Consider the following 10929-nt stretch of genomic DNA (forward strand, 5'->3'; position numbering starts at 1 on the left):
TTTCCATAAAAGGTTAGGTAGTGAACATATACCCGTGGAAAATCATGTTAAAACATTTTAATTTTTTTATCCTTAATCGCCAGCGGAAGCGGCACTGTTTCTTTAACGACGTGACCTGGAAGTACATCATCTGGCCGGATTACCGCTGAGGGAGCCCTTTTGCTGCCTTATCGGAGCAGCTACATTTGGTGGTGGATCGAGGTTCACGAACCTGCTTAAAAATGAGCGTTCCGGCATTCATCGACATAACCGAGGAGGACCAGGTGCGGCAATGAAAGGAAAAGGGGAACCGAACTCTGCGCTTACGGTGTACCTAAGACGCGAACAGCTGTCTGTTATACAGCTGCTGCGCCTCGCGTGCGTCAGGCCGCGTGAGTTCGCGAGGATGCAGCTACGTAGCTAGTCACCTAATGATGCTAATGCCTAACCATACCTAGCGCTGGTGGAAACCTGCTGCATAACATTTATCTGTATGTGTATATGTGTGCGCTAAATCACTGTCTGTGTGATCATTCATCCATGAAGTGATGATTTTCCTCGTTTCGTGTAGCTAAGAACCGTCTTTGATAGTCTCGAGATGCCTTAATACAGCGTCATCCTCTCTGTCGGTGTTGTGCAAAATTAAGGAAATGTGGTATAGTCAAACCATTGCTGAAAGGTCTTCAGTAAGAGATGCAGGCTGTAAGTGAGACTTTATGAACAAAGGTAATGCCAGATGGTGCCAGTGATCATGTATGAAAACCAGACTGATAGTCAGAAATAGACTGAAGGTGTTTTTCCATTGAATTCTGTGTTTGGCCTGTAGGCTTCAGAGCTCAGAGCGTACCTCAAATCAAAAGGGGCTGAAATTTCGGAAGAGAACTCAGAAGGTGGACTTCATGTGGATTTGGCCCAGATCATCGAAGCCTGTGATGTTTGCCTCAAAGATGATGACAAAGGTAGGTGTCTATATGTACTTTGACTGACATACACAGACTAAGGTTATATTAAAAAAACTGAAAATTGCAGTAATTATTAAATTATCACTAATATGATAAAACAACTTGATGTATGTTGTCTTTTATGTTTCTAATTTTGTCACATGCATAAACATACATTGAACATGTGCACAGTGAAAAGCTTTTAAATGGTATAATTTTTCGTATTCATAAACTGTCCTCCTTGCAGATGTGGAGAGCGTAATGAACAGCATTGTGTCTCTGTTGCTGATCCTGGAGCCAGACAAGCAGGAGGCGCTGATTGAGAGCTTGTGTGAGAAGCTGGTTAAGTTCAGAGAGGGGGAGCGTCCCTCACTGAGGATGCAGTTGTGAGTGTTTCAATAGTTGCCATTTTCCTTCGATTCGGTGTCCAATCAAAATCCCCATTTCCAGGATTCCTGCTATGGTGGACACTTGGTTATTGGCCTGTTTGAAGGTGTAAAGCAATATGTCATCATAATCCTGGTTTCCTGTTTTAATCTCCAGGAGCTACGGGGTCACTCAGTTAATAAAATGAACAGTACTTAATATCTCACATATGATATATAAATCTGTACCTACATTGTTACTGAAGTGCTGGTTTGAAACACTCTTGACATGGAGGTTTTCAAAAGTTAGTGCCTTTATGGCCTTTGTCAGCTGTATGATGCATGGATAATATCCTAAAATGAAATTATGATCTTCTTGTTCATAGTGCAGTAAAAACAGTGATAAATAGAATATAAATGACATTTTAATCATGGAGAGTCTGACAGTTTAACAAGATATACCGAGACATGGGTGAAGAGAGGAAAATACAGTTAAAAAATATAAAGCTCTGCAATGGGGCAGGAGAATTAGAATTTAGTGATCAGTGTCAACACACCACAGCACACAGTGCGCAACAACGAAATGTGACCTCTGCATTTGACCCATATGTGACTTTCGTGACATAGCAGGGGGCAGCTAATTAAGCGCCCGGGGAGCAGTGCTTGGGGACGGTACCTTGTTCAGGGTACCTAAGTGGTGACTTGCTGGTGGGGGATTCGAACCTGCAATCTTTCAATTACAAGTGCGCTACCCTAACCATCAAGCCACCACTGCTTGTATGGATCAGAAAGTGCAATAATAGATTATGGTTGCAGCATTGAATGTGCAGTATGGATTTTTTGATACAGCTTTATGATCCAGTTGGGAGAAGGTTGGTCCTTTTAGGAGATCTGGTCTTTGACTAGGGCCAGACTATTTAGCAGTCAGATTGCCTGGGGGGAAAAGCTGTTTTTAAGCTTTATGTCCCTGGATATTCTCAAATAGTGTTTTGTTGAGCCTGGGAACCTGGCTTTTAAAGATCTAATGCTACTCGCTAATTGGAATCTCTTTTTGAGTCTAGGCTGAGCAACCTCTTCTATGGCATGGATGAGAACACCCCTGTGCGCTACACAGTGTACTACAGCTTGATCAAGGTGGCTGCTACCTGCAATGCCATTGCGTTCATTCCCACAGAACTGGATCAGGTGTGTACAGGAATCAGTGGAATAAGCCAAGTGCTTATATGTGCTGATATACTTGCATATATTTATTTAGATTCTGTTTGTGTGTATGTGTCGGATTTATTACATTGTGGCAATAAGATTTTTAATCATGTGATTAAAAACCTGTAACTTTTTACCTTGTGGGAACATTTTTCTGGTCCCCACAAGGAGAAAATCAGTTTTATAAACATCTGTAGCAATCAAAAAACTGAAACTGCCAAAAGTTGGTCCTTATGGTTAAGGTTAGGGCTGAGTAGGGCCAGGTTAAGGTTGTCATAGTTAGGATTAAGGTTTGCCCATAGAAATTAATGGATGGTCCCCGGAAAAGATATAAATAAGTTGTGTTTGTGTATCTGTGTCTGTGTGTATAAAATATAATAATATGACCATCCCCACATGAAGCCAATAATGTTGATTAAAAAATGGTACTGATTAATATCTGGGATATCATGGTAAGCTAACATGCAGTACTGATCGTCAGTGTCGAATGCAGTAAAAATCATCAGGTTTAAAGAATGAATTTGACAAGGATCAAATCATTATGGCTTGACGACTGGGTCAGAGCACCCCTAAAACGGCAAAGCTTGTGGGCTGCATATGGTCAACTTGGTGCGTACCTATTGTGAGTGGTCCGAGGAGGGAACAGCTGTCAACAGGGTGTTGGAAGGCCAAGATTCATCAATGTGGGATGTGAATGAGGGCTATCCAGTGTGGTATGAACAAAGAGAGGCATATTCGGCAGATAATATTGATGGTCATGGGAGTAATGCATGACCCTGCTGCATATGGAGCTGCTTAGCCACAGTCCCATTGGAGTGTCCATGTTAATCACTGCCTGCCATCAAAAGTGCCTGCAATGGGCACAGAAGTATCTGAACTGGACCTTGGCACAATGGAAGAAGGTCACCTGGCCCTATGAAACCCATTTTTGGTTATATCATGTGGACGACTGGGTACGTGTCGGGCATCTGTGAGATGTGTTGGAACAACAAGTCCAATCCACAGCTGTGCAGTATCGTACACCGCAGGGTTTGATGCTCTGTGTGTTGTGATACATTACTTCCATAACCACCATCAAAATAATCTGTAATTTGTGCCATAGTAGCTCTTCTGTTGGTTCAATCTGATAGCATTGAGTCTTGGCCACCCAACACCTTGTCAGAGGATCATTGTTTTACCCTCCTTGGACCACTCTCAGTAGGTAGTCACCATGGCTGACCTTGAGCGCCTCACAAGCCTTGCCGTTTTGGAGATGGTCTGACCTAGTTGTCTGGCCATAACAAGTCATTCTGGTTTTTACTCCTGCCCATTTCTTCTGCATTCACCACTGAATGTTGACTTGCTATTTAATATGTCCCAAACCTTGACATGCTGTTTTTACAAGAAAATCAATGTTATTCATGTTACCTGTATATCCATTCGTGTGTGTGTGTGTGTGTGTGTATATGCATTGCATTCAAGTCATAATGTGTTATTTCTTTGATCGCGTTAATGCATACAGTATTTTGTTAGCAAGATGGGAGAATAGTATGAGCATATATTTTAATAGACCCTTATAGTATTCTTTCCTGATTAATAACATGACGGTTTAGGTCATGACATTGCACAGAATCCCAGAATTCAAATCCAAAACATTCAGTTAACACAAGCTTCCCGTGAGATGCTATCTGGTTTAATTTGTTTCCAAAAAATTGCCAGACGGAGGCATGCATAGGGTAGAAATATCATAATTTGCAATATTTGTTTTATTTCAGCAATATTTTATTGAAGGCATAACAGATATACAGAGACATGGGTGACAGAAAAATACAATGAAAAATACAGCTAAAAAAATATAAAGCTATGCAATTGGGCAGGAGTTGTATAGACCAGAAAGTGCAATAATAGATTGATCACATGGTTGGGATTAAATAGTGTTTGGATCACACTGTTTAGTACATGTGATTATACAGTACTGTGCAAAAGTTGGGAGCGTGAAATTGTCCAAAATGTCTTTGAATGCTGCGGCATTAAGAGTTCCTTTCACTGGAACTTATGGGCCAAGCCCAACCCCTGAAAAACAACCCTGCACCATAATCCCCCCTCCACCAAACTTTACACTTGGCACAACGCAGTCAGGCAAGTACGGTTCACCTGGCAACTGCCAAACCCAGACTCATCCATCGAATTGCCAGACACAAAAGCTTAATTCGTCACTCCAGAGAACATGTCTCCACTGCTCTAGAGTCCAGTGCCGGCGTGCTTTATACCACTTCGTCCGACGCTTTGCATTGCATGAAGTTTGGAGGTCTGTAGCTGTTGACTCTGCAGACTGTTGTTGACTCTGCAGACTGTTGTCGACTTCTGCACACTGTGCACCTCGGCATGTGTTGTCCCCTCTCTGTGATTTTACGTGGCTGAGTTGCTGTTGTCCCCAATTGTTTCCACTTTGATATAATACCACTAATAGCTGACCGTGGAATATATAGTAGCAAGGGAATTTCATGAATGGACTTATTGCTAAGTGCCATCCTATCACGATTGAATTCACTGAGCTCCTGAGAGCAACCCATTCATTTGCAAAAGTTTGTAGAAGCCGTCTGCCTGCCTAGGTGCTTGATTTTATACACCTGTGGAAGTGATTGGAACACCTGAATTCAATGATTTGGAGGGGTGTCCCAATACCTTTGCCAATATAGTGTATATTTCATGCACATGCAGTTGTCACATCACAAAGACCTCAGTAGTCTGATGGGTTGAGACCATCAATAAGTTACGCTGAATCATTCTTACTCAATCATAGAAAACAAAATTTTGCAAGCTTTGCAATTTAATCATTTTCAGCATTATCTGCTATGATTTTTAAAAACAAAGTATAAAATTTACTGCCGCTGCTTTTGCATGAGCTCTGCGTGAGCTCTCTGAGACAACCATAATCACTCAGTGTGGCATGTTTATGAGACATCAAGCAAAAATGAGTGAAAAGGAGAAAAGCCAACAAGAATTGGTCATGAAATGACATTGGTCTTCCGCTGTATGGAAATACTTTGTATTTCACTGAAATGAAATTGAGCAAAAGCAAGTGATTTGTTAGCACTGCTTTGTCTGTTGGCACAACTCACAGCAACACCAAACTTATTTGACAGTCTCTTCTGCCAAACTCTACACACCAATCGTATCACTGTGCAGAAAATTGAATCACAAGCACCCTGTCACCATCTTATGCATAGTGATATGATGTGTGTGTGTGTGTGTGTGCGCCTTTTGTACCAAATAAAATTTCTTGTGCCTGTTTGTGCTTGGTGAATAAACCTTGTTTCTGATTCTGAATTGTTTCACCATAGAATTGCAAGCGGTTTTGAGACTTGAGTTTTACCAAGTGATTGCAGAACAGTTCTACATTTTTACTGTAATGTTTCTTGGTGCTAATGGAATGAAGGTCTTTTCCACAGTTCTTAATTAACCATAATGAACCTGATTTTAACAGAATTTCCCAATTAAAAATAGTTACACAACTGTTATGAATGTTTCAGAAATTTTTAAACCAGATTTTTTAAATTGCCGATTATGTTCTTGGATTCTTTGATCAACGCATTTGTTGTATCCAATTTGACAAATTCAGTCAAGAGCTTAAGTGAGACTATCTTAAATGTTACACTGAAATTAAAGATGCATTTCTTTGTGGTTCTCAGGTCATGATGGTTTCTCAATCCTTTTGTTTGTTTGCTTGCAGTTTGTTATAGTAAATAAATGTAAATGAATTTCGCCCATAACATTTATAGTGTTCTCTGCTTCAGGTTCGGAAGTGGATAACTGACTGGAACCTGAACACTGAGAAAAAGCACACGCTCCTTAGAATGGTCTACGAGGCCTTGGTGGACTGCAAAAAAAGGTTTCTCCCTTTACTAATCCTACATGGGAACAGAAATAAGTGATTTGTATGTTGTGTTTTTTTCACATCTATTTGTTCTGACAGTGAAGCTGCAGCTAAGGTGATGGTGGAGCTCCTGGGTAGTTACACCGAGGATAATGCATCCCAGGCACGCGTTGATGCCCACAGGTGATGCAACATTCATCATGTCTCTTCATCACATTGCGTGTTTCTGTGTATACAGCCATGATCTATATGCCATGTTCATGCTTTTCACTAGGTGCATTGTCCGAGCTTTGAAAGACCCAAACACTTTCCTGTTTGATCACCTTCTGGTCCTGAAACCAGTGCGTTTCTTAGAAGGGGAGTTGATCCATGATGTGAGTGCACTCTTTATGATGATTGGTTTATTTCTGTTAAACCCCTTTTACAGAGTTTATATGCAGAAAGTGTATACAGTAAAACCTCGGATTGCAAGCATAATTCGTTCCGGAAATGTGCTCGTAAACCAAAGCACTTGTATATCAAAGCAAATTTTCCCATTAGAAATAATGGAAACTCAGATGATTCGTTCCACAACCAAATAATATTCATAAAAAATTATTAATACAAAATATAAAGTAAAATGAAACAAATTAACCTGCACTTTACCTTTGAAAAGAATCATGGATGGTGTGGGGGAGACAAGAGAGAGGAGAAGAGGAGGGTTATTTTGTAGGACAACTTTCACTGTAACTAACGGAATCACTGCTATTTGTTGGCTCACTGAAATCTTTTTTTTGTGTGACTTTAACTAGGAACCTATCCAATGATAGCTGCTTTCGCCCCCTTTTTGATTTCGCAGAAATGTGACATTGCATTGTTGTTAAACAGATTCATCGCTCGCACTGCTACACCCTTATTCGGGTGGTGCTTTTCTGCTAAATTTTGACTATATGAGTGAGGGATGCCGACTGAGACCGAGCATGGGAGATGATTACCCACAATCTCGCAGCGTGAGAGAGAGAGAAGAACCATTGGCTCAGTTGTGATCACGTAACGCTAGGCAGACAAAGTGTATACGTAATACTCGTATTGCAAAACCTTGCTCGTTTATCAAGATAAAATTTATTACAAATTTTTGCTCGTCTTACAAAACGCAAACCAAGTTACTCGCAATCCGAGGTTTGACTGTATACCGTACTAAATTACAGCAGATTAATACAAATCAATACATCTGCTGTTTAATTCAGCGATGAACCAGCAGTAAGAATCCTTGTTTTGTTACACTAGTACTTTCTGTGTTCTGTAGCTCTTGACCATCTTTGTGAGTGCAAAGCTTGCAGCATATGTGAAGTTCTACCAAAACAACAAGGATTTCATTGATTCCCTTGGTAAGTGTCTCTTATGCAATGGTACTGTATTGTCTTTAATTTTATTGGACTGTAAACACCCAAAAAAATGTATGTGACACCTCTACATTGATTTAGTAATTAAAATACTGAATTTGGTAAATAGACTTTGGTTTGTCAGAATGAAAATTGGAAAGATGCTAGTATAGAAGCATGATCCTTTTTTCACTTCTCAGCAGTTGGTTTTGAGTGTTATTCTAGTGGTGAAGGGGTCCGCTCAGACCAGCGGAGCATTCAGCGGACCCGGCTAATTTGCTTTGGCACTCAGGTCGCAGTGATGGAATGTCAATGTCAGCAGCCTCTCTATTTACACACTATATAAAAAGGGACTAGTAATTAACACTGAGGCCCTCCCTCACTGCTGTGTAATTGACTGTTTCAAAGGAGCCATGCTTCATAATCTAGTGTGTGTTAAAATTACGCTCTCCATATTGCCCCCCCCCCCCCCCCACTAGAAGATAAGGGTCAACCCTATTGGAAGAGCCATAGAAACACATAAGGGTTCTTTATGAGGGCATTAATATTTTGACATATTAATAATGAGTTAGTGTATTCTGATTTTGATGAGCTTAAGGTGTAGAAAGCTTCCCCCTTTCCTAACAAAAATAATATAACTTGGAGTTATTGAATTAATATGCTTTATGTTGTGTATTAAAAAAAGATTAATTTCCTGTTTGGCATTGAGCAAAATATTTCTTGAAAGCAAATAATGTTTCCTGTATCAGAGAACACTTTATGTGTAAGACTTTTAAACAAGAGATAGTTAAAATAAGCATTGTAACAATATGTTTTGCTCCAGAATTTTGCTTTTTTTTGGTCTTTTTTAATTACTGGTAAAATTCATTTATGATTAGCCATATAATCTAAACTTATTGCTCCTGACAACTTGAGCCAGGTGCAGTAATATATTTTGTCAAGTGTATCGCCCTAACATGTGTCTTCTGGTCTCCAAGGCCTCCTTGGAGGGCATAAACTCAATGAGCAGCTCATTTGCATTTGTTAATTGTGGTTAATGTGCATTAATTGATTCTTGTTGCTTGTATATTTTAATTAAGCCCAGTTATAGGTGTGCATGCTGATCCTGCTGGAAATGATCTGTTTTCCCTACTAAATTTCTCTTGATGCTCAGTCAAATTGTTCTATATGTAATTAGTGCTAATTAACTTGTAAAATTAGTCTGAGGTGCTTTCCCTGTATTTATTGCTCAGGTTAGTTTCAGAATACAGATGGAAATATGACATGTCAAGGATCTTTGCTTTTTTGGGCGTTGAATGATTTTATTTTTTTTTCCCTACTTACATTTCCACAGTTCCTGATAAACGGACATTTGATATATTTTTTTTAAGCATGTATTTTAGAATTTCATGCCGATTCAAGCTGCCTATGGCCATATAGTTCACAAAACTTTTTTTTTCCCCCTAGGTCTCTCACATGATCAGAACATGGCCAAAATGAGGCTGCTTACTTTTATGGGAATGGCTGTCGAATTCAAAGAGATATCGTTTGACACGATGCAGCAAGAGCTGCAGATTGGTGCAGATGATGTGGAGGCATTTGTCATTGATGGTAATGCCAGTTAGTTAATGGATAAAGCTCTTTCTGTGTGTGTGTCTCTGAAAACAACAGGATGTGTCTGTATATAGCAAAAGAAGGCAGGGGACCAAAGGTGAAATGGTTTTAACATTGGGTGTCATTTTTGTATTGAGGGCTGTCTAATGGGAATGTTACATTGTTGTAGATGTGCCTAAATTGTCACAGGATATCCCACCCTAACTCCCCCCTTCTTCAATTTTTAGCTGTGCGCACTAAGATGGTGTATTGCAAAATTGACCAGACACAGCGCAAAGTTGTGGTGAGGTAGGTCATTTTTTCCTGTTTCATTTTATTTAGTTTACTTTGCTGTTAGTGCTACTTTAGTGGTCTGTAGTTGGTAATTTATCAGTTTATTAAGTGTAAGCCTGAATGTAATTAGCCGCTATAATGAAAGCAGCCTTTCCAGCACACTTCCTTTAATGACAGAGCCTGGTCTGGAATATTAATGTACCCACTGGCAATGCAGCTGTCATATTCTCTTCTTTCTTCTAACAAACACATTCACTGCTTTGTCTGAAGTGAGGAGGGCATTTTTCCCTGTGTGTATAAAACCCTGCCTGGAAACAGTATTGCGATGCTTAGATATTGATTCGAAATGCTTATTTTTCTGCTTTTGAGTGAGATTATATTCTTCTGCACTATTGTGAAAACTAAAAACTGGCTTTAGTTAGAAAGATAATTATAGAGAAGAAACTGCCCTCATTTCTTGTCAGGGTTTGTAGCAGCCAGGTCAGCAGTAGCTGCAGGTCCTGATTTGTCTGTGGGCTGTAACCCAGTGCTGTGTCTCTTGTCCTCAGCCACAGCACACACCGCACCTTTGGGAAGCAGCAGTGGCAACAGCTCTATGACACCCTGAGCTCCTGGAAACAGAACCTGGCCACTGTCAAGACCAGCCTGCAGGCCCTCTCCACCACCACATAGAGCTCCTCTGTTCATGCATCTTACATTTTTATATTTACTCAATAAAAGTGGCTTCGAGAACAATTGTTTATTCTCTTTATTCATTACGTTAAACAGCTGAGTTAAAAACTCCTTGGCTAATTTCTCCTTCTTGGGGAGAAATTAGTGTAAACTGGTCTGTCTTCTGCCGTGCTTGTCTGAGCATTGGATACAAATGTCTGATTTGTAGGCAATCAGAAATGTTTGCAAACCCAGGTTTAGTGACACACCAAGTGGAATTGGAAATCTTGATGAAACTGTTATCCGGCAGTGAGCTGATGCCCTCAGATGAGTATACAGGAAATGCACATGGTTGTGTAGAGCTGGAAATCTGAGTTCTGGTCTCTTAGGATAAAGGAACATGGCCATCAAAATAGTCCTCATTCATTTGATGCTACGTTAATGATTTTTAACTGCACTTTTAACAGTGACTTTGGAGAAAAACCCATCCCTCACAACCATCAACTCTGCTGTTCTATCTTAAGGCAAAAAACATTATAAGAAATGTATCTATCCATCACAATAATAGACCATTGTGAGAGAGAGTTTAGTTTCTCTTTTAACCTTAATACCAGCAGCTTCTACCGTGCCAAAACAGTCAGAGGAAATGGCCAAAGGCTGTCTTCTCATCCACAGAAAATTCTCCCATTGCTCTTGCAATTTGAAGC

General features: G+C 40.1%; 1 protein-coding gene across 1 annotated transcript; it reads left to right on the top strand.

Moving 5' to 3' along the window:
* Positions 1 to 105: 105 nt before the first annotated feature.
* Positions 106 to 10306, top strand: eif3m (eukaryotic translation initiation factor 3, subunit M). The gene is made up of 11 exons (XM_023816289.2): positions 106 to 263; positions 806 to 938; positions 1168 to 1306; positions 2347 to 2470; positions 6265 to 6359; positions 6444 to 6527; positions 6619 to 6718; positions 7630 to 7711; positions 9152 to 9295; positions 9526 to 9586; positions 10120 to 10306. Exons 1-11 carry the CDS (start codon positions 222 to 224, stop codon positions 10241 to 10243), a joined length of 1128 nt encoding a protein of 375 aa, XP_023672057.1. The 5' UTR covers positions 106 to 221; the 3' UTR covers positions 10244 to 10306.
* Positions 10307 to 10929: the final 623 nt, after the last annotated feature.

The sequence above is a fragment of the Paramormyrops kingsleyae genome, chromosome 11 (assembly GCF_048594095.1).
Source record: "Paramormyrops kingsleyae isolate MSU_618 chromosome 11, PKINGS_0.4, whole genome shotgun sequence".
Lineage (NCBI taxonomy): Eukaryota > Metazoa > Chordata > Actinopteri > Osteoglossiformes > Mormyridae > Paramormyrops > Paramormyrops kingsleyae.

Excerpts from the sequence above, each read along its gene's own strand:
- eif3m (XM_023816289.2), top strand. The coding sequence starts at position 222 with ATGAGCGTTCCGGCATTCATCGACATAACCGAGGAGGACCAG. Across the intron at positions 264-805 it reads ACATAACCGAGGAGGACCAG|GCTTCAGAGCTCAGAGCGTA; the intron begins GTGCGGCAATGA and ends TTTGGCCTGTAG. Across the intron at positions 6,528-6,618 it reads GCACGCGTTGATGCCCACAG|GTGCATTGTCCGAGCTTTGA; the intron begins GTGATGCAACAT and ends GCTTTTCACTAG.